Source organism: Fonsecaea pedrosoi (assembly GCF_000835455.1).
Source record: "Fonsecaea pedrosoi CBS 271.37 unplaced genomic scaffold supercont1.7, whole genome shotgun sequence".
Taxonomy (NCBI): domain Eukaryota; kingdom Fungi; phylum Ascomycota; class Eurotiomycetes; order Chaetothyriales; family Herpotrichiellaceae; genus Fonsecaea; species Fonsecaea pedrosoi.
Window position 1 is genome coordinate 2,724,092 of NW_013550609.1, and position 17,862 is coordinate 2,741,953.

A 17,862-nucleotide genomic window follows, 5' to 3' on the forward strand; every position below is an offset into this window, starting at 1 on the left:
TGTTTGGTATAGGGTCGTCAGCCGCACTTGCTTGGTGTGTCGAATGCCCTTTGATCGCGCTGTCTCACCATGCTCCGAGACGAGGTCAGAAGACCTTTGTCAACTTGGAATCGTAGGATTTCGGCTTCAATGCATTGTGTGTTTCAAGGCATTGTCATTATGTGGGAAAGAAGAACATATCCGTATCCAGTGTTCGAGGACACTCCTTTGTTCTCACGAGCAAAGCGAGGCAGAAGTGAGGGGCGTCAGCCTCGTGACGGAGACCGGAGCGACAAATTGAGCAAAAACGAATGAATCCCTTCGAGTAAAATACATCGAAAGTTATATCCCCTTGAGAATGCACACTGCAGCGACTACAGAGATGCTCTACCAGCTGCGAATTTCCAGCTCCTGAAAATGATTGTCTTCAGTGCATCATCGTCACATTCCTTTTGCATGGTAGTTTTCGTTGATGATGTCAGACGCCTCCATTTTTCTCTACACCCCACTTCTAGACATGGGGACATGGAGTTGAATTTAATGTCAGACAGAAAATATCTCTCAATCAACTTTCCACCTACTGACAAACTGCGCCCACATCGAAAACAATCTTCTGCGACTCCTCTTTTGGACAAATTCTAATCCACCGGTGAGTTGAGGACGCGCCGGCCTCGATGGAGACTCTTAGACTCCCATTGTATCCTTGATTGCTCGGGGATTCGGCTCCAGACAACGCGCCGCCATGTTCACCATCACTCCCTTGCTCGGGGCGCAGAGCACGTCTCGAGCGTCGCAGTCGATCCTTGAGTTGGATGGTGGAATCAAAATCTTGGTGGATGTGGGATGGGACGAACGGTTCGACACTCGACAGCTGGCCGAGATAGAGAAACACGCCTCTACTCTATCCTTTATCCTCCTCACCCATGCCACCACTTCTCACTTGGGCGCCTTTGCGCACTGCTGCAAACACATCCCCGTCTTCACCCAGGTCCCCGTCTACGCCACGCCGCCCGTCATCGCCTTCGGCCGCACCCTCCTCCAAGACCTGTATTCGTCTTCCCCGCTGGTGGCAACCTTTATTCCAGGCTCGGGTTCTCCTGAAGATGGAACTAGCGTCGACGACAAGTCGCGGTCACACATCCTGCGCCAGGCTCCGACATACGAAGAGATCAACAAGTATTTTACATTGATCACTCCTCTCAAATACTCGCAACCTCATCAACCCACACCTTCTCCGTTTTCCGCCCCGATCGAGGGTCTCACACTGACGGCTTATAATTCGGGTCATACCTTGGGCGGCACAATATGGCACATACAATATGGGATGGAGTCTGTAGTCTACGCCGTGGATTGGAACCAAGCCCGAGAGAATGTTATAGCAGGGGCCGCGTGGTTTGGAGGGGTTGGGGGTGCCGAAGTCATCGAACAACTGCGCAAGCCTACCGCCCTCGTCTGCAGCAGCATTGGGGCGACAAGAGCCGCACTGTCTGGGGGTCGGAAGGCTCGTGACGAGGCTCTGCTGGCGCATATCAAGGTCTGTGTTGCTAAGGGCGGCACAGTTCTCATTCCTACCGACTCGAGCGCGAGAGTATTGGAATTAGCTTGGATCCTGGAAAAAGCGTGGTCCGACCCATCCAATGCTGTCTCCCTAAGACCTGCCAAAGTATACCTGGCCAGTCGGTCCGGCAATGCGACGCTTCGACATGCAAGAAGTCTGCTCGAATGGATGGACGACAGCATTGTGAGAGAATTCGAGGGCGAGGACGAAAATCCAGCTCCCACGCAGATGCACAGAAGAAGTGGCAGTAAGCAGATCAATGGCGCGAGCAAACCTTCGCGGCCTTTTGAGTTTAAGAACGTCAAGATTGTGGAACGCAAAAGCCAACTGGAAAGGATGCTGAAGGTAGAAGGGCCCCGAGTCATCCTTGCGAGTGATGTGACAATGGATTGGGGTTTTTCGAGGTCACTGTTGGATCATGTGGTCCAAAGGCCCGAGAATCTGGTGGTTTTGACCGAACGAGTAAACATGCGTCCCGGGTCGCAAAGCCCAAGTCAGGTATTCTGGACTTGGTACGAAGACCGTCAGGATGGCGTCGCTCTCGAAAAAGGGCTGCCAACAGGAGAATGGTTGGAGCAGGTCCAGAGTGGAGGTAAAACGCTCAAGCTACGAAATTCAGAGAAGGCACCACTGAATTCACAAGAGAATCAAAGGTACCAACAATACATGGCGACTCAAAGACAGCTGCAAGACTCTCTGACTTCAGCCAATGAGCGAGACCAGGCTGGTGCGGACGACAATATCGATGATGAATCCAGCTCAACATCCTCAGACGAGTCAGACGACGAACAGCAGGGCCGTGTACTGAATGTTTCGGCCGCTCTCGGTCACGGAGCACGGAATAAGCTGGCCCTGAGCGATGCAGATCTGGGAGTCAACGTTCTTGTTCGCAAAAAAGGCGTGTATGATTATGATGTACGGAATAAGAAGGGGCGGAACAGTCTTTTCCCATATACACATTCGCGAAGGCGCGGAGACGAGTTTGGGGATTTCATCAAGCCGGAGGATTTCTTAAGGGAAGAGGAGAAAGAAGACCAAGACACGGCCAACGACACCAAGTCCGGGGGCCAGCTCGGACAGAAGCGTAAGTGGGACGAGGCGAATGATACCAGGCACTCACAACACAAGAAAAGTCGAACAGCATTCGCGCCGGCCGCATCTGGCGATTCCGCAGCAGATTCAGACGCAGAGAATTCCGATGAAGACGTCCAAGTGGAACGGGAAGGATTCCAGGGACCGGCAAAAGTGGTATATTCGACCTCTGAGATCACGGTCAATGCCAGGCTGGCCTTTGTCGACTTTGCTGGACTGCACGATCAACGCAGTCTGCAAATGCTGATACCGTTGATTGGACCCAAAAAGTTGATTCTTGTCGGTGGCAATGCTTCAGACACTGTTGCTCTGGCCACTGATTGTAAAGAGCTTCTCGGGATGAAAGTGGCGGGAGCAGGAGAGGAACCATCGACGGAAATCTTTACTCCTGCAGAGGGTCAAACCGTGGATGCCAGTGTCGACACGAACGCGTGGGTCGTCAAGCTCAGTCGCAACCTGGCAAAGACGCTCCGTTGGCAAAATGTCAAGAACATGGGAGTGGTGACCATCCAAGGTCAACTCAAGGGCGAACCGCGGGGAGACAACCTGCAGGAGGATCCTCAGACCAAAAAACAGAAATTTGATACAGAAGTGTCTCTTGCCGCTGGCCCTCGGCCGGTGTCCTCTGTCGAACCGGTGCTCGATGTTCTCCCAGCAAGCCTGGCTGCGTCAACAAGATCTGTCTCCCATGCGATCCACGTCGGCGACCTACGTCTAGCTGACCTGCGGAGATTGATAGCATTGGACGGTCATATCGCAGAATTCCGAGGTGAGGGCACACTGCTGGTCGACGGCATGATAGCAGTACGAAAACTCGGCACCGGGAGGATCATCCTGGAAGGGGTGCCAGTCAGCTCCACTGCCATGACTCCGAGCAAGATGGATGACTTCACGCGTGTGAAGCAGAAAATCTATGACGGACTCGCAGTGGTTGCCGCAAGTTGAGGTCCAGCTCTAGTGAATACTGGTCACAAGCCAACTTTTGGTTTGCCGTTTTTTCCAGTCATGCTGTTACTTTTTCTATCACCACACGACACTCGACGTCGACGGCCCAATTCCGCTGTTGCTCGAGGCCAGTGCTGGTCCTTTTTCGACAAGGGCGCTGCTGTCCTTCGAGCTGCTCCCGTGGAAGAGCTTGCAGACGACTTCTGCTTCCTTTAGCTACGTCTCTTCAGTGACATTGTGGCAACTACCAACACAGCCTGACTGCGTTTCTTTGTCTCCACTGCGCAACCATGACATGAAGCCCGTCGTTTGCAGAGCCCAGGATTTCTCAACAGTCAGAGCGTGATTAGAGTGATAGAGGATCATGGCAAACCTGTTTATATAATGTTCTACATGTCCCTCGTTCTTTGAATGCCACGGTCCAAACGGTATTTGACACTTGGTCCAAGGCTGCTCACCCTGTCTCTTGCTTAAAAGCATTATATCCTCGTCGACGACCTCAACCATGGCGTGTGCACCACCTCCTTACTACCCCTTTGCAATGCCACTTCCAGCCCAAGGACCCGGCCTGATTGGCAAGACTGTTTACCATTACATGACGCGTGATGGGGGGCCACCGAACAAGGGCGCACCTCCAAGCGGACCACCATCTTCTGCCGGTGGTGGTGGTCCTCCTCCTCCGCCGCCGTATTCTTTGATGTCTCCCTGTCAAGGACCATTTTGCCCTCCTCCACCGAGTCGGCCCGGTCCATTTTTCGTTCCACCGGGAAATGGATTCCCTGGAGCAGTGTGTGTGCCTGATGGGCCACCACCGCCTCCTCCAAATGCGCCTACGTGGTATCCAGCACCACCACCACCACCACCTCCTCCCCCTCCTCCCCCTCCACCATCAAGTGTTGTAGGAGCAGTCGGCCACGCCGCTTCTCAAGCACCAGAACCACCCGTCAGTGGAAACCGAGTCAAGGATCGACTTCTGGTGGTCAAGGACAGTGGAGGGCACGGACACGTCGCCTCCAAACACGTTGCGACATTCCATCTTTTCACCTACAATGTCATTGACAAGTACTCGGTGAATGCGCACAACCAGTTTTACATTCCACCGCAGTCGTGCGAGCCATTCCGCGTCATGACGGCAGCGTATTCGATGCCCATCGAGGAACTGATTGAGCAGTTGGATTGCGTCCGAGTTGCGCCGCCGGTATACCCGCGCTATGCGATCGGACTGGCGGAGGCATTTGATATCGGCAATGGATGGTTTCAAGTCGGCAGCAAGTTCCACTTGGACGAAGATAAGTCCAAGCAGACCATCAAGGAGGCCTGGAGCAACAACATTGGCGAGGCGGGCGAGTCACGACCCAAGTATCTGATCCGGTTGCCAGGCAAGCAACCCGGTTCGTGATGCTTTGTGTTGGCCATGGATCATCACACATATTATCTTACAAGTTTTGCTACAAGTACAAGGGCCAAATCATCGACACGCGTACAAGACTGGACTGGATTGGACAACATCAACGGGGGACGGACATTTGCGGCACTGATGCAGGACAATGACTGGCTGGTCGGATAGTCCTGCCTTGTACAGTTAAAGGACTTGGCCGTTGTGCTCACGGGCGACCCTGGGCCATGGCTTTCTTGCCCAAATTGCGCAATTCATGAGGATTCGTCGAATATCTCTGAGCTCTCTTGCCTCTTTGGGGAATCAGCGTGTCTCGCAGTGTCTTTCGAGGCCCGCATTGAGTGAACAAGCAGAGCTGATGGATTGTGTTGCGGTGGATCTCGGGCTTGATAGAGCAGCCAAGGTGTACCAGTTACGAGTATGTTGAGCAAGTCTGGCAGTTCACAAGTAATTAATGGCTTTTGCATCCCCTGGGCGGACCATTCAGATAAGGGCTCCCTTGGTTTGGGAGGGGGAAGGGTTGGTCGAGACTTTGGAACTTCCAGGGTCTTGTCTCCATTTGCAGACGTACCAAATGGATAATATCTACGTAGTTGGAGATGATAATTAATATACATATCAATCACTCCTTCATCCTCTTTCTTGGTTTTTTTTTCTTCTCGACTTTCATCTGGTCCAATTCATTCTCTCTCTCTCTCTTCTCCTTGGTATTTCCCCCAACCATGGCAGCCATCTCCCAAGACTTCTCTTCCCAGCCGTCGACGGCCTCCTCTCCCGTCGCCCACCCACTATGCCCACTCACCGCGGCGGAGATATCCACCACGGCTGAGCTGGTGAGATCCGTGTGGCCCTCGACGATCGACCTCCGCTTCAAGGTGATTACGCTGGACGAACCCTCCAAGAAGTCCATGATCCCCTACCTCGACGCCGAGCATTCATCCGCCGGGTCGTCGTCTCTCCCCGCCATCCCACGCAAGGCCTTTGTGTCTTACTACATCCGCAACACCAATCGCTTCCACGAGGCAGTGGTCAATCTGTCCAGCCGCACCGTCGAGAGCAATGTCCGATTGGGCCCCAACCAGCATGGCAACGGCGACTACGACGAGATTCTCCAGGTGGAGAAGAACGCACTCGAGGACGAGGCCGTCAAGGAGGCACTCAAGAAATTGAAGTTGCCAGAAGGAACCGTCGTGTGTGCCGACCCTTGGATCTATGGTAAGCCTATGTACTTTCACTAGACCTGTGTCATTCTTCGCCCTTTTCTCTCTCGTGGTTGTTACGTGCTCGAGTGCGACGCCCTGGTAATGGGATTGTTTTGGGACCCGGCTTTGTTATGAAACACGAGAAGGATGAGAGATCTGATCTAACGGCAATCGTCCATCAGGATCTGACGGCGTCAACGATGACGAGCGCATGTACCAGGTCTTCCTATACATGCGCGACCCCAACAACCCGTCGGAGGTGGACAGCAACCACTACGCGTTCCCGCTGCCCATCTCGCCCGTGATCGACTGTGTCGAATACAAAGTTATCCGCATCGACTACCTCCCCACGGGGGCCGACAACACCATCCACGAGCCGCGACCGTACCAGGCCAAGCCGCCCAACGAGTACGTCAGCGAGTACCAGAAGTTGCGGACCGACATGAAGCCGCTGCGGGTGATTCAGCCCGAAGGGGCGAGCTTCACCCTCACGCCCGTGGGCGAGACGGGCCACCTGCTTGCGTGGCAGAAATGGAGCTTCCGTGTCGGTTACAACCAGCGCGAGGGCATGGTGCTGTACGACGTCCGCTACGACGGGCGCCCGCTCTTCTACCGCCTCAGCCTGAGCGACATGAACATCCCCTACGCCGACCCCCGCCACCCCTTCCACAAGAAGTCGGCCTACGACCTGGGCGACGCCGGCGCCGGCGCCATGGCCAACAACCTCCAGCTCGGGTGCGACTGCCTGGGCCACATCCAGTATCTCTCGGCCGTCATCACCGACGACAAGGGCGTCCCGACCCCGTTGGAGAACTGCGTCTGTGTCCACGAACAGGACGCCGGCATTGGGTGGAAACACACCAACTACCGCACGGGGCGTGCCGCCGTGGTGCGTCAACGGGAACTGGTCCTGCAGAGCATCATCACCGTCAGCAACTACGAGTACATCCTGGCCTTTATGTTCAACCAGGCCGGTGAGGTCATCTACGAAGTCCGCGCCACGGGCGTCTTGTCGACGCAGCCCATCGACCACGAATTGGATAAAGTGGGCGTCCCCTTTGGCACCGTCGTCCACCCGGGCGTCCTGGCCGTGCACCACCAGCACATCTTCTCGCTGCGTGTGGACCCCATGATCGAGGGACACGAGAACCGACTGGTCTACGACGAGGCGCACGCGCTGCCGCTGTCGGAGGACTGGAACCCGCACGGGGTGGCGTACGAAGTGGCCGAGACGGTGGTCGAACACGCGCAGGGCCTGGACCTGAACCCGGAGGCGAACCGGGTGTTCAAGATCCAGAACCCGGCGGTGCGCAACCCGATCAACGGCAAGCCGGTGGCGTACAAGATCCACGCGCCGCCGTTCCAGAAGATGCTGTCGCTGCCGAGCTCGTACAACTGGAAACGGGCCGAGTTCGCCGACCACAACATCTACGTGACGACGCACCGGGACCGCGAGCTGTTCTCGGGCGGGTGGTACACGAACCAGAGCCGCGGCGGCACGGGGGTGCGCAGCTGGGCGGCGCGCAAGGACAGCGTCGTCGACACGGACATTGTCGTGTGGATCCAGTTCGGCATCAACCACGTGCCGCGCATCGAGGACTTCCCCGTCATGCCCTGCGAGATCCTCAAGGTGAGCCTCAAGCCCGTCAACTTTTTCGACAAGAACCCGGCCCTCGACGTCCCGCCCAGCGAGCAGACCTTCAACCGCTCCACCTTGGTGACTGAGATGCACCACCAGCCCACCACCGAGGTCGTTGTCGGCAAGGCCGGCGAGTGCTGCCAACCGGGCGACAGCAAGAGTAAATTGTGAGGGTTGGGGGATAAGTACGCACAACGAGGACTGCGAACAAAATCAGAACACAACGGGTAATTCGACAGTGACAAGTCAAGTTGTTTTTGTTTACAGGTACCAGCTTTTTGGAGACCTGCAGAGAACTGCAGAGGCTGGGTCGAGGTGACTTCTCCCAAGAGGAACGCGGAAGCAACCTCGCTCGAAAGTTTTTTTTTTTTTTTTTTTTCTTTTTATTATTATTACTGGCAGGCCCCTTTTTGTTCCAATGTCTCGGGCAAAAAATGCTCGATGGAATGGTCGGAAGGGCAGAAAGCGAAGTGTCATGTTATGACATGTCATGTGGCCCCCCCGGTCACGGAGAGGCAGATCATGTTGACAATTGTGACGTGCGCGGGATGAAGAATCCGAGAAATTCACGAACTGATATGTAGGTGGGATGAATCGATTTTGATATGAACTATCGATATATATATATATACAGAACCTTGGAGTACGTAGGCAGGCAGGCAGGTATACAGTCCGTCGTACGCAGCAAAAGAAAATAAAAGTCAACCCCTGACCAAGTGACCAGTCAGTCCCCTATACAGTATCCAATTCCAAACCCCTGGCTATGGGTTTGGATGGGTAGTTTATTTATTGTGTCAGAGGCACTTGTCGAGCCGTGTGCACCCCCGCATACTACGGTAGGTACACGGCGAGACGGGTATACCTCGTATAGATAGCTACTTTGACATAATAATGCTCTAATATACCGAGTGGGTGTCGAGTATACTGTACTATGCTCGGTAGACGTGCACGACATGCCACGCGATGTTCATGTCATATTCTTTCACATTCTGTCACGTCGCGTCACGTCATGCCATGTCATCGTATGTCATGTCATGTCATGTTATGTTTTGTCATATTATGTTCTACAGTACACACATAAAGTTAGACATGCTATACTTGTAATCATAATCATAGTCATAGTCACAGCAAATCTTCAAGGTATGTACCTAGTAGCAGGCATGGGCTGTACCACAACCCCAACAGAAGCATTCGTTCACTTGTGATACACATGTATGCTCCGTACACGCTATGCACGTACTTGTGATGTACAAAAACCAACGATAAAAGACGCGAGAAGAAGACGCGAGAAGAAGACGCGAGAAGAAGACGCGAGAAGAAGACGCGAGAAGAAGACGCGAGAAGAAGACGCGAGAAGAAGACGCGAGAAGAAACGACCTCGTCTTCCTCCCCGCGAACATGTGAAAAACTGCGTCGCTTCCCCCCAAAAAACACCCCCCCAAAAGGTACTGTGGTGCCAGTGACAGTGACAGTCCGCTTCGTCTGAAAACGCGCAGAATAAAGAATATCCATGGCTGAGCTGAAAAAACTCGTCAGGTTCGTTTCATTGCATTGATCCTACTGCTCATGCACATGCCCAAGCTCCAAACAAATGTACAAATCGCTCAAGTTTATCATTAGAAGAAGCCCCCGTTGCCAACTCCGTCTGGACCGTCTGGATTCCTCATATTCGGATCTGGACTCCGTGGAGGGGGCATGTATAATCTCCGGCTGTCCTGGCCGCCTCCCAAGTGTGAGCTGGATTCTGCTCCCGCCCTCGACACAGGGTACGGCACCGAGACCACGCCGCTCTCCTGGCCCCCAGTCGATCCCGGATAAGGCATATAAGCCTGCTGCGTCGGTGGATGATCTGACGGAATGTCATATCGACCGTTGTATTTGTCGTCATAGCTCGATGCGAGTCCAATGTCGCTGACATTGTTCACGTCGTAAAAATCATGTCCCCCATCACTTCCTGCTCCAACAATCGGCGGCTGTGATGTTGGCATACTCTGGCTGTTAGCGAGCAGCGTGGCACCCTCTTCGTCTCCAAGACCGTTATAACGAGGCGGCTTAGTTGCGGCCCCCGCGTAGGGGATTGGGTGGTTCAAGGTATCCAATTTCTGGCCACTGGCGCCGAAATCGCTGCCCTCGGTATCTTTCCTAGACAAGTCGTAACTGGGATCATTGTGGCGAGTCTTGCGTCCCTTAAACAGCCATCTCGCCGACCGACCCGTGGCTCGGAGCATATCCATACCGTTAAAGGCATCAAAAATGGCCTTGATACCCAAAAAACCCCCTTTGTACGTCATGCGCTCGGACCCGTCACCGGGGACAGTGTCAGACATTTGCTCCTTGGAACCAATCACATATGGTTTCCAGCTAAAAGACCATATGTGAAAGATGGCAAAAAAGGCCATTTCAATGCACAACAGCATCGCTGGAATGCCCACTTTGATATCGGGGGTTTGAATGCGCTTGGTGGCCTTGATAAACCCGACGCTGGTGAGCACAGAAATGGCAATGGTCTGCCAGAAACTGAGGAAGATGACCAGTTTGATGGCCGTGATTTTCAGGAGAGGTTTATGCTGCCGGATGTCATCCTTGATCTGGATGTAGAATTGGATCAGGCAGTACATGGCGACAGTGATTGAGATGGTCTCGAAAATCATGACCCAGATGTGAGAGAAGGCTGGGCTGAGTGATTCGAGGCAATACAGGTCGACGGCTTGCGTGATGACCGATATGATTGTAAAGAGAACGCGGATGAAACAGTACTGGAAAATCGAGACCCAAACCACCTTTTTACAACCCCAAGTTAGCCGCGCAACTTCAAGCAGGGGAAAAATGGACCTACATTAAACCATGTCAACCCACTTTTGGGTGTCCTCAACAACCCCTTCTCAGTACCCCCTGTACACTTTTGAAAGTACCTCATGGGCCACACCCATTTCTTCGGGGTGATTGTTCGGAAATAGATCTTTTGCTGGTGTAGGTCGGGGGCGAGGTATGAGCAGAGCAAGGAGAAAAAGGAGGCAATTGCGAAAGCTTCGTAGCAATCTCTGATGACTTCAAAGTAGACGCTATGCCGGTAGTAGTAGAAGGAGAGGAGCGAGACGGCGGCGTAGATGGGGATCATGAAGAGGATGCGAATGGTGTGCTTCTGTTCCCACGGTTTCAGGTAATGCGTGGCGTGCATGAGGATCAGGAAGAAGGAGACGGCTAGGGCAATCATGGTGAATATCGCCGCGACCCAGAGGCCGATGGTGTGAAAAGTATGCCCATGCCATATCGGCTCTTCGGTGATGGCCAAATCCTCGTCGGTCGAATTGCACTTTGGCCAGCCCATCTTGGTTGCGTGTTATTTTCTTTCCCTTTACTAATCGTCCGTCAAAGACCAAGGCGCATTCGCATCGCGGTTCGGCGCAGGAGTTGAACTCTGGGAGAAAGTGTAGTGGTAGTAGTGAAGGTGAGCAGACTGGGCGAGAAGTGACGGTTTGGAGAGCGCCTCTGTCCTCTTGTCGCAAAACGAGTGACAGAGAGAGAAAAAGAGCGTGAGTCGAGTGAATTCAGTCAAGTCAATCCTGAGGCCTTCTTTCCAGATCGAGGCAGAGCGGGGGAAAATTACAAGAATAGAGAGTGAAAGGGGATTTCGATTCGATTGTCGTGCCTTGGAGAAATGGTTTCAAAGGGTTTCAAAGGACGACAAAGAGATGAAGATCTAAGGTTGACATTGAACAAAGTTTAGACGCAGAGACGCAGAGATGCAGTTTGGGGGTGGTTTGGCCCTTGCTGCGCCGCAAAATGCTGACCAGGGAGATGCAGGTCACCTCATGCAACTAATAATTCGTTAATACCAGCCCTGGGAGAACAGTTGAATTTGGGGGGCCGTCGCGAGGGTGAGGTACAGAGGAGGCAACCGGCCGAGTGCCTCGCACGTACTAAAAGAAGTGAAAGTGGAAACGAGGCACCAGCTGAAACGGATCTGCCTTGCATTATTGCCGCATTTGGTCCGCACTGGCCTTGGGCGCATCAAGCGCATCCATCCCTGTGGCTTGGTTGTTGGCGTCGATTGTTCGTTCGTGCTGAGTGGCTGACTGGAAGGAAGTGGCCTAGTGAGGTGAGCCCTACTTGTATCTATCCAACCTGCTAAGGCCGCCTGCGCCCAGATCCCAAGACCCCCCTCACTCCCTCAAGCAACCCAAGATTTCGGCCTAAGCTCGCACAAGCCCTTTATGCTAAGCAATTCCTGCCCACCTTGTCTCGACCAACGCTACTTACTCGGTACAAAGTAGTCGAAGCTCTGTTCCTCTACTATCATCATACCGAGAATCCTGCAGCCCTCACATCAGTATGATTAGCCGCCCGCCTGGCCCACTCACCCCCAGCTGACCTGCTCCTCCGTCCGCGCTCCCAGAATGCTGCCTTCTCTTTCGCTCCATCATTCACAACCTCGGACGTGAGGCCCATTGAGAGAGCGGGGATCCTGACGCGCTGCGCCGTTGTCTATTCCGTACTCCAGATTTCCTGCACCTCTTGTAACCACTGCCGATGCTTACCCACGTCGTTACGTCGAAGGCCCTCAACGATATCTCTTGCTCGATCAGACACAGGATAGATGCGGAGGTGTGTGTGATCTGACGAACATATCACATATGGATCTGCCTCAGGGTCCTGTTTCCTTAACAGAACCAGGCAATCTCCGCAAAACCACGTCTTCTCACATAGGCGACAGCACCAGAGTTCTGCAAAGTCGTCCTTAGCAGGGTCGCAGATCCCGTCGCAGTGCCGGATTCTCTTGGAGCTGGCGTACTTGCAACCTAACACCTCACCACTGCCCTCGTCCAGCCTGCGACCAGGATCCGTTCCCTCGTCAGGTGCTGTAGGCTCTGTGGTCAGTCCGTCCGTGAGCATCATAGTGATGCCGAAGGCGATTGCAGCGTTTTCAGTATCGTTGCCCATCATTAACGCTTCTCCAAGTTGGTTGTAGGCATCATCGTCGTTCCACGGATCGTCATCGTCCAGTTTGCGTATTGCCTCGGTGATGGATGGTTGGAAAATTGGCCTCCATATCTTTGAAGACTTTGATCGATAATCTCGGAGCCATACTCCATACAGAAGAGCCGAGTAGGAGGCGCGATACCGCCGTCTATCTTCCAGTGCAAGGCTCCTGAGTCTCTCCGGGGCTTGGGAATAACGTAATCGTTTTGATAACTTGGCCTCCACAGCCTCGGTGAAATGACGCAGGCTGAGGAACGCGGCAGATTGGTCTCGGATCGGCTTCATCCGCTGGCGGTAAGACTCGTCGTTGGCGTCAATAACGGATAGTATGCTTGTATAGATCTTGGTGGCCCCGGCTGCGTCTTTGTAATGGCGCATCAAGAAGTTTGCAGATCGCGCTGCCAGTCGCAGATCGTTCCACTTGGGCTTTCCCGAAAGGTCAATATAAGCAACACGTTTGAAGTTCTCTTCAAGCAGATTCTCTAAATCGCGATCTGGCCGTTTGTACAAAACCATGGCAATGATCCCGGTCAGCCGCTTGAACTCTTGTTCGGTGAATTTGTGTCGCAGGAGACAATGAAGCAATGAACACCCAGGCAAGAGTGTCTGGCACGTTGCAAGGTGACGCAGGACTGCTGCTATCGTGTCATAATCCTGAGTCCGGCTCAGAATCTCAATGTATAGCTTGACGCTGTCCATGATGACATGATCCGACGGGTCGTCTGCCCCGAATGTAAATTTTTGACAACGTTCATATGCCTCTCTGCCGATCCGACTGGCCTCCTTCTCGTAGTTCTCCTCGGTTTGAAGTCGCCAAAAAGCCGCGCGTGCTTTGAAATAGAAATCGACGCCGTAGGTCAGCAAGATCGCTGGTAAGGCCTCGATAGCTTTCTGCATGGCCGCTAGAGCTGGAAGGGGTTGTCGAAGATTATCACCGTAGCACCGACTGAGGCCTTCGTAGGCGACCCAAGCCGTGGGCTTCTCGATGCCATATAGCTTTCGCGTCCGAGCCTCCGCCAGAGTGATTGCCTTCTGAAAATATTCAATGGCTTTTCGGGTATGCCTGGTATCCTCTCCCTGCATCATTGTCCAGGCAACACCGGTAAACCAATATTCATCTTGTTCCAAGTTCTGACTTTTAGCGATTTGCTCGATCAGTTCCAAAGTGATCCGTCCGACTCGGCGAGTTCCTTTGAGTATGCTGACAGGGCCTTCGTTGTTTCCTTCCGCAGTCTGCTCAATGTCAGCGGCGGCCGATGTAGCGACGGCGATCCATTTGCCTTACCAGGAATTCGTACGCAACCAACACCCAAGTTTCTCCTTCACACTTATTGAACCAATCCATGTCATCCCATGCCCGTTTCGCGAGCCAGAGGCGGGCACATTCTTTGATTAACGGCTGTAAGAGAACCCTAGCAGAGTCAATGGCCTGTATCGCCCACGGGCGAATCTCAGGAGTTTCAAGACTGAGATAGTCGATTCCCATTGCAATCAATGCACGGACGGTATCCGTTTTCTTCCGGTCCAACAACCAAGAATCAATCGTGCTTTGCCACATCCCATTCTGTAAATGGTAGAACATCTTGCCGTCAAAACATAGCGAGGCTAACCTTGCACCAACTTGGCCACACAGATCTCGGGGCATCGCACTGATGTCGATCTCCAGCAAGTGAGAGACGCAATTATCCGCCGCGTACTGTTTGAGAAGATGTACGCCGTATTTCTGGGCAGTTGTCTTCATGGCAAGGTCAAGCAGAGCCTGCACCATTTGCATTCTGAACTCATCAAGGTGGCCCGGAACCACTCGGCAATCATGCCATTTCTTGGTTGACGGGTTGCCTTCTTGCACGAGATAATCGCGAATTCTTGCATGAGTAAAGGTGACGGTGCTCCGGTGCCATTCGTCAAAAATTCCATTGTTCGCATGGACACTGAGCCTTTTCCAGCTAAAATGTTTGAACGAGGGCCTGGCTGGCGTGTAGCCGGTCGCAGGTTCATCATCGTCGCTTTCGGTAGAGTCCGAGTCATCTTCAGATTCTTCTTTGGAAGAACGCGTTGACTTTAGAGTTCTTGAAGTATCGTCACCACTTGATTGCCGGATGACGTCGAAAAGGCTAGAGTATCTGTTCGTCAGATCGTCGGAGATTGTTATGAAACGCTGGCCAACGGTTTCCAGGAGGCAGACATGAAGTTCGGCTACAGTTAGCGGACGGCGACAACACAGGACCCAAGCGAGCAAGTGGGTCAAGTACTGGGTCCTGACATCGTCTTCGTGGTTCAATCTGAGAAACACCAGATGGATCATGTCCATCAAACCGGAAGGGGCATCATTGAGTGCTTCTTCAACCGCTTCAGCAGAAGGGCTGTCCCGGATCTGGTCAATGACCAATTTAGCCCATAAGAACATTCCCTGTGAACGTGTCACTATGCTGTTTTCGATGAAGGCTTCGAAGATTTGACATTGCTCTGGTTCCATTCTCCGGATCATTCGGACAGCGGCGATGTCCTTGGTCTGATGCCTCACATAGACACGAATATCTTGTTTCGTCTGGTCTTCCGTAATGTCGATGATCTTTTCTTTTCCCTGAAAGGCGGCATCCGTGCTGTCGAGGAGATTTCGAATTTCTGGCCGTGCAAAGACGGCCACCTGGATGGATATTCGTTCATGGTCGGACTGAGAGGCAAGAAGCCTCCTCAAGCAAGTCAACAGGGCGAGTTTTGCTTCGTCGTTAGCCTCGTCAAGCCCATCAATGATGATGTAGAGCAGCCCACGAACCTCTTCGTGGTCTTCCATGAAAGGTTCGTAGGACAGAAACAAGCGGTCCCACAAAGATTCCGCAGACGCTGCCTTTCCAAGAATGTCAGGATAAGTTCTGATCGTCTCGGCCAGATGGTTATAAAACTGTTGGTCTTGCTTGGCGATTTGTAGTGCAACAGCCATCAACATATGGCTCAGATTCTGGAGCTTCGGTTGGCCCTCCTTGAAATACATGTACCCTGTAGGCCGGATGGGACCATTGTCAGCATTCCTGGAGTATTTGTTCTTCAGAGATTCGACTGTCGCAGCAGCCAGAACCGTTTTGCCAACTCCGGGGCGGCCAAAAATCCACAGCAGCGAACCATTGCCGTTCTCCCATGTTGCAAACATGGTGTCATTTTGGATCCAGGTCCCCGTGGAGTCGGCAATAGCATTGGCGCTTTTCCGATGATGATTTCGCAATTCTTCCCACGAGTCATTTTTTAGTTTTTCAACGAGATCTGTCCTGGCATCCAAACGATCGTCACTTGCTCTAGATCTCAGAATCTCCTGCTTGATCTCGAGGACTTGTTTGTGTATGCTGAGGGTGGTTTCGCTCATTCGCTGTGTCATTCCAAAATTCAGACGGACGACATAGCCCAGCTCATCGTGCACCCGTTTCTCGAGCTCCGCGAGGGCAGCTGTGATGCTTTCATCGTTCTGAAACAGAGACCGTCCAAATTGGCGTAACCTGGACGGTTTGGCTAGTTTGGATTGTGCGGCCCCGACAATTCTCAAAAGGCATGACAGCACCTCTATAACGACTGTTTGATGCGTGCCGATGAGGGAGCTGTCCTTGTAACCGTCAAGGCAGCATGTGACAGCTGCCACCCGTTGAAACAACTCTTCCACAGCGTCATATGCGTTGCTGACCCTTTCACATGTGCTCAAAATATGTTGGACTGCAAAGAAAAGAACGCCGAGCGGTGCTGCGGGCGTTGATTGGAGACCTCGATCGGCAACCTCTATGATGAAGTGCAGGGGGAGGATACATTTGCGGAAGGCTGACACAACTCTGCGCTTTTCGTTTCGATGAGCTGTGAACTGATCTTGGCTTACGTGAAGGGCTTCGAGAAAGGCTTGAAGACTTCGTCCATTCGGGTCTTGGAAGTTTATAGGACCACAATGTAATTCGGAAGTGACTAGAGGGTGGTCAATGCTCTTCTCGTATTCGCGGATGGCATTCTCCCAGAGCGCTGCCAGAGAATTTTCCGACATTGCCGACGAGTGAGAGCTCCTCGACAGCCTTGTACGAGGGAAACTTCAGGAACAATATGGGTCTTGGATATCTAGGATACGCCTTGTGCTTGATGACAGCTCCACGTTTCTTGGGCAGGAGACCGGCATAAACAGTTTGGATATACCATGTACAGGCGGCTCAGCGGGTGCTTCCCGGTCGACGACGCATCGGTGAGATTTTAGTTAGCATTGCTCTTGCTTGTACAGCAACAACAATCAGAGTCGAAACGCTGTCACAGGGGTGCTTTCTTGAAGGCGGGCTCGCGGGGTATGTTTCATAACGGCTCAATAAGTGGCGTGGTCACAGACTTGACACTCACTGCCAATGGTCGGCTCGGTCAAGGACAGGTCCGAAAACCGATCCATTGTACCTGATGCAGTAGCGTCCTGCAGGCTTCGTAATAGAGCCTTCGTCTGTTCGACGACTTTGATGTCGCGGTCAGGATGGAGGGGCACTCACAAACACCAGCAAATCTTTGCCGGGTGTCCATTAGGTGGGACTCGATGTGTTTTCATAAGCTCAGAGAAACTTCTAGCTCTGGATGATGGCAGTCTCACACACGTTCCTCAAGAGAAAATCCAATTTAGCCACATTGAATAGAGCTTTGGAGAGGATCAATCGTGATCACGAAGACAAGAGACTTGGGAATCATTCGCCTAACTTCCTCGAGAAGGTTTTCCGAACACGATCCTGTGACATGCCCTGTCAAAGCTTCGCGCTTGCCTTCCAACAGTTAGACAAATATTCTTAGTGCAAAGACGTTGAAACTATGTGGGGTTTCGAGTATCTAATAGGCACCATTATGTAAGCCACTTGGGGTCTACGACTGTATACCGGGTGCTCGGTACAAGTATTCGGTAGGTAGACACGTAGACCACGATTCAATAGTCGGGGCCCCTAATGAGCTTGCACCGTACAATCTACGATCCGAACTGTGCAGTTCGCCGCGTAACTGGCCCCAGGATTGGGAGGAAATTTTTAAGGCGCCCAGCAACTTGCTCGAACGAGTAGGTCGGTTTCTAGTTTAGGGAGTG

General features: G+C 52.8%; 5 protein-coding genes across 5 annotated transcripts; 3 read left to right on the forward strand and 2 right to left on the reverse strand.

The window, feature by feature from the left end:
- Positions 1 to 721: 721 nt before the first annotated feature.
- Z517_11034 (uncharacterized protein) lies at positions 722 to 3,574 on the forward strand (the record flags this gene model as incomplete). Its single annotated transcript, XM_013424642.1, has 1 exon — positions 722 to 3,574. The coding sequence occupies one exon, from the start codon at positions 722 to 724 to the stop codon at positions 3,572 to 3,574; it is 2,853 nt and encodes a 950-aa protein (XP_013280096.1).
- A 505-nt stretch (positions 3,575 to 4,079) lies between these two features.
- On the forward strand, positions 4,080 to 4,973 carry Z517_11035 (uncharacterized protein; the record flags this gene model as incomplete). Its single annotated transcript, XM_013424643.1, has 1 exon — positions 4,080 to 4,973. The coding sequence occupies one exon, from the start codon at positions 4,080 to 4,082 to the stop codon at positions 4,971 to 4,973; it is 894 nt and encodes a 297-aa protein (XP_013280097.1).
- A 719-nt stretch (positions 4,974 to 5,692) lies between these two features.
- Z517_11036 (uncharacterized protein) lies at positions 5,693 to 7,982 on the forward strand (the record flags this gene model as incomplete). The annotated part of the gene is made up of 2 exons (XM_013424644.1): positions 5,693 to 6,185; positions 6,355 to 7,982. 2 exons carry the CDS (start codon positions 5,693 to 5,695, stop codon positions 7,980 to 7,982), a joined length of 2,121 nt encoding a protein of 706 aa, XP_013280098.1.
- A 1,445-nt stretch (positions 7,983 to 9,427) lies between these two features.
- Positions 9,428 to 11,139, reverse strand: Z517_11037 (uncharacterized protein; the record flags this gene model as incomplete). The annotated part of the gene is made up of 2 exons (XM_013424645.1): positions 9,428 to 10,591; positions 10,648 to 11,139. 2 exons carry the CDS (start codon positions 11,137 to 11,139, stop codon positions 9,428 to 9,430), a joined length of 1,656 nt encoding a protein of 551 aa, XP_013280099.1.
- A 1,157-nt stretch (positions 11,140 to 12,296) lies between these two features.
- On the reverse strand, positions 12,297 to 16,806 carry Z517_11038 (uncharacterized protein; the record flags this gene model as incomplete). Its single annotated transcript, XM_013424646.1, has 2 exons — positions 12,297 to 14,024; positions 14,077 to 16,806. 2 exons carry the CDS (start codon positions 16,804 to 16,806, stop codon positions 12,297 to 12,299), a joined length of 4,458 nt encoding a protein of 1,485 aa, XP_013280100.1.
- Positions 16,807 to 17,862: the final 1,056 nt, after the last annotated feature.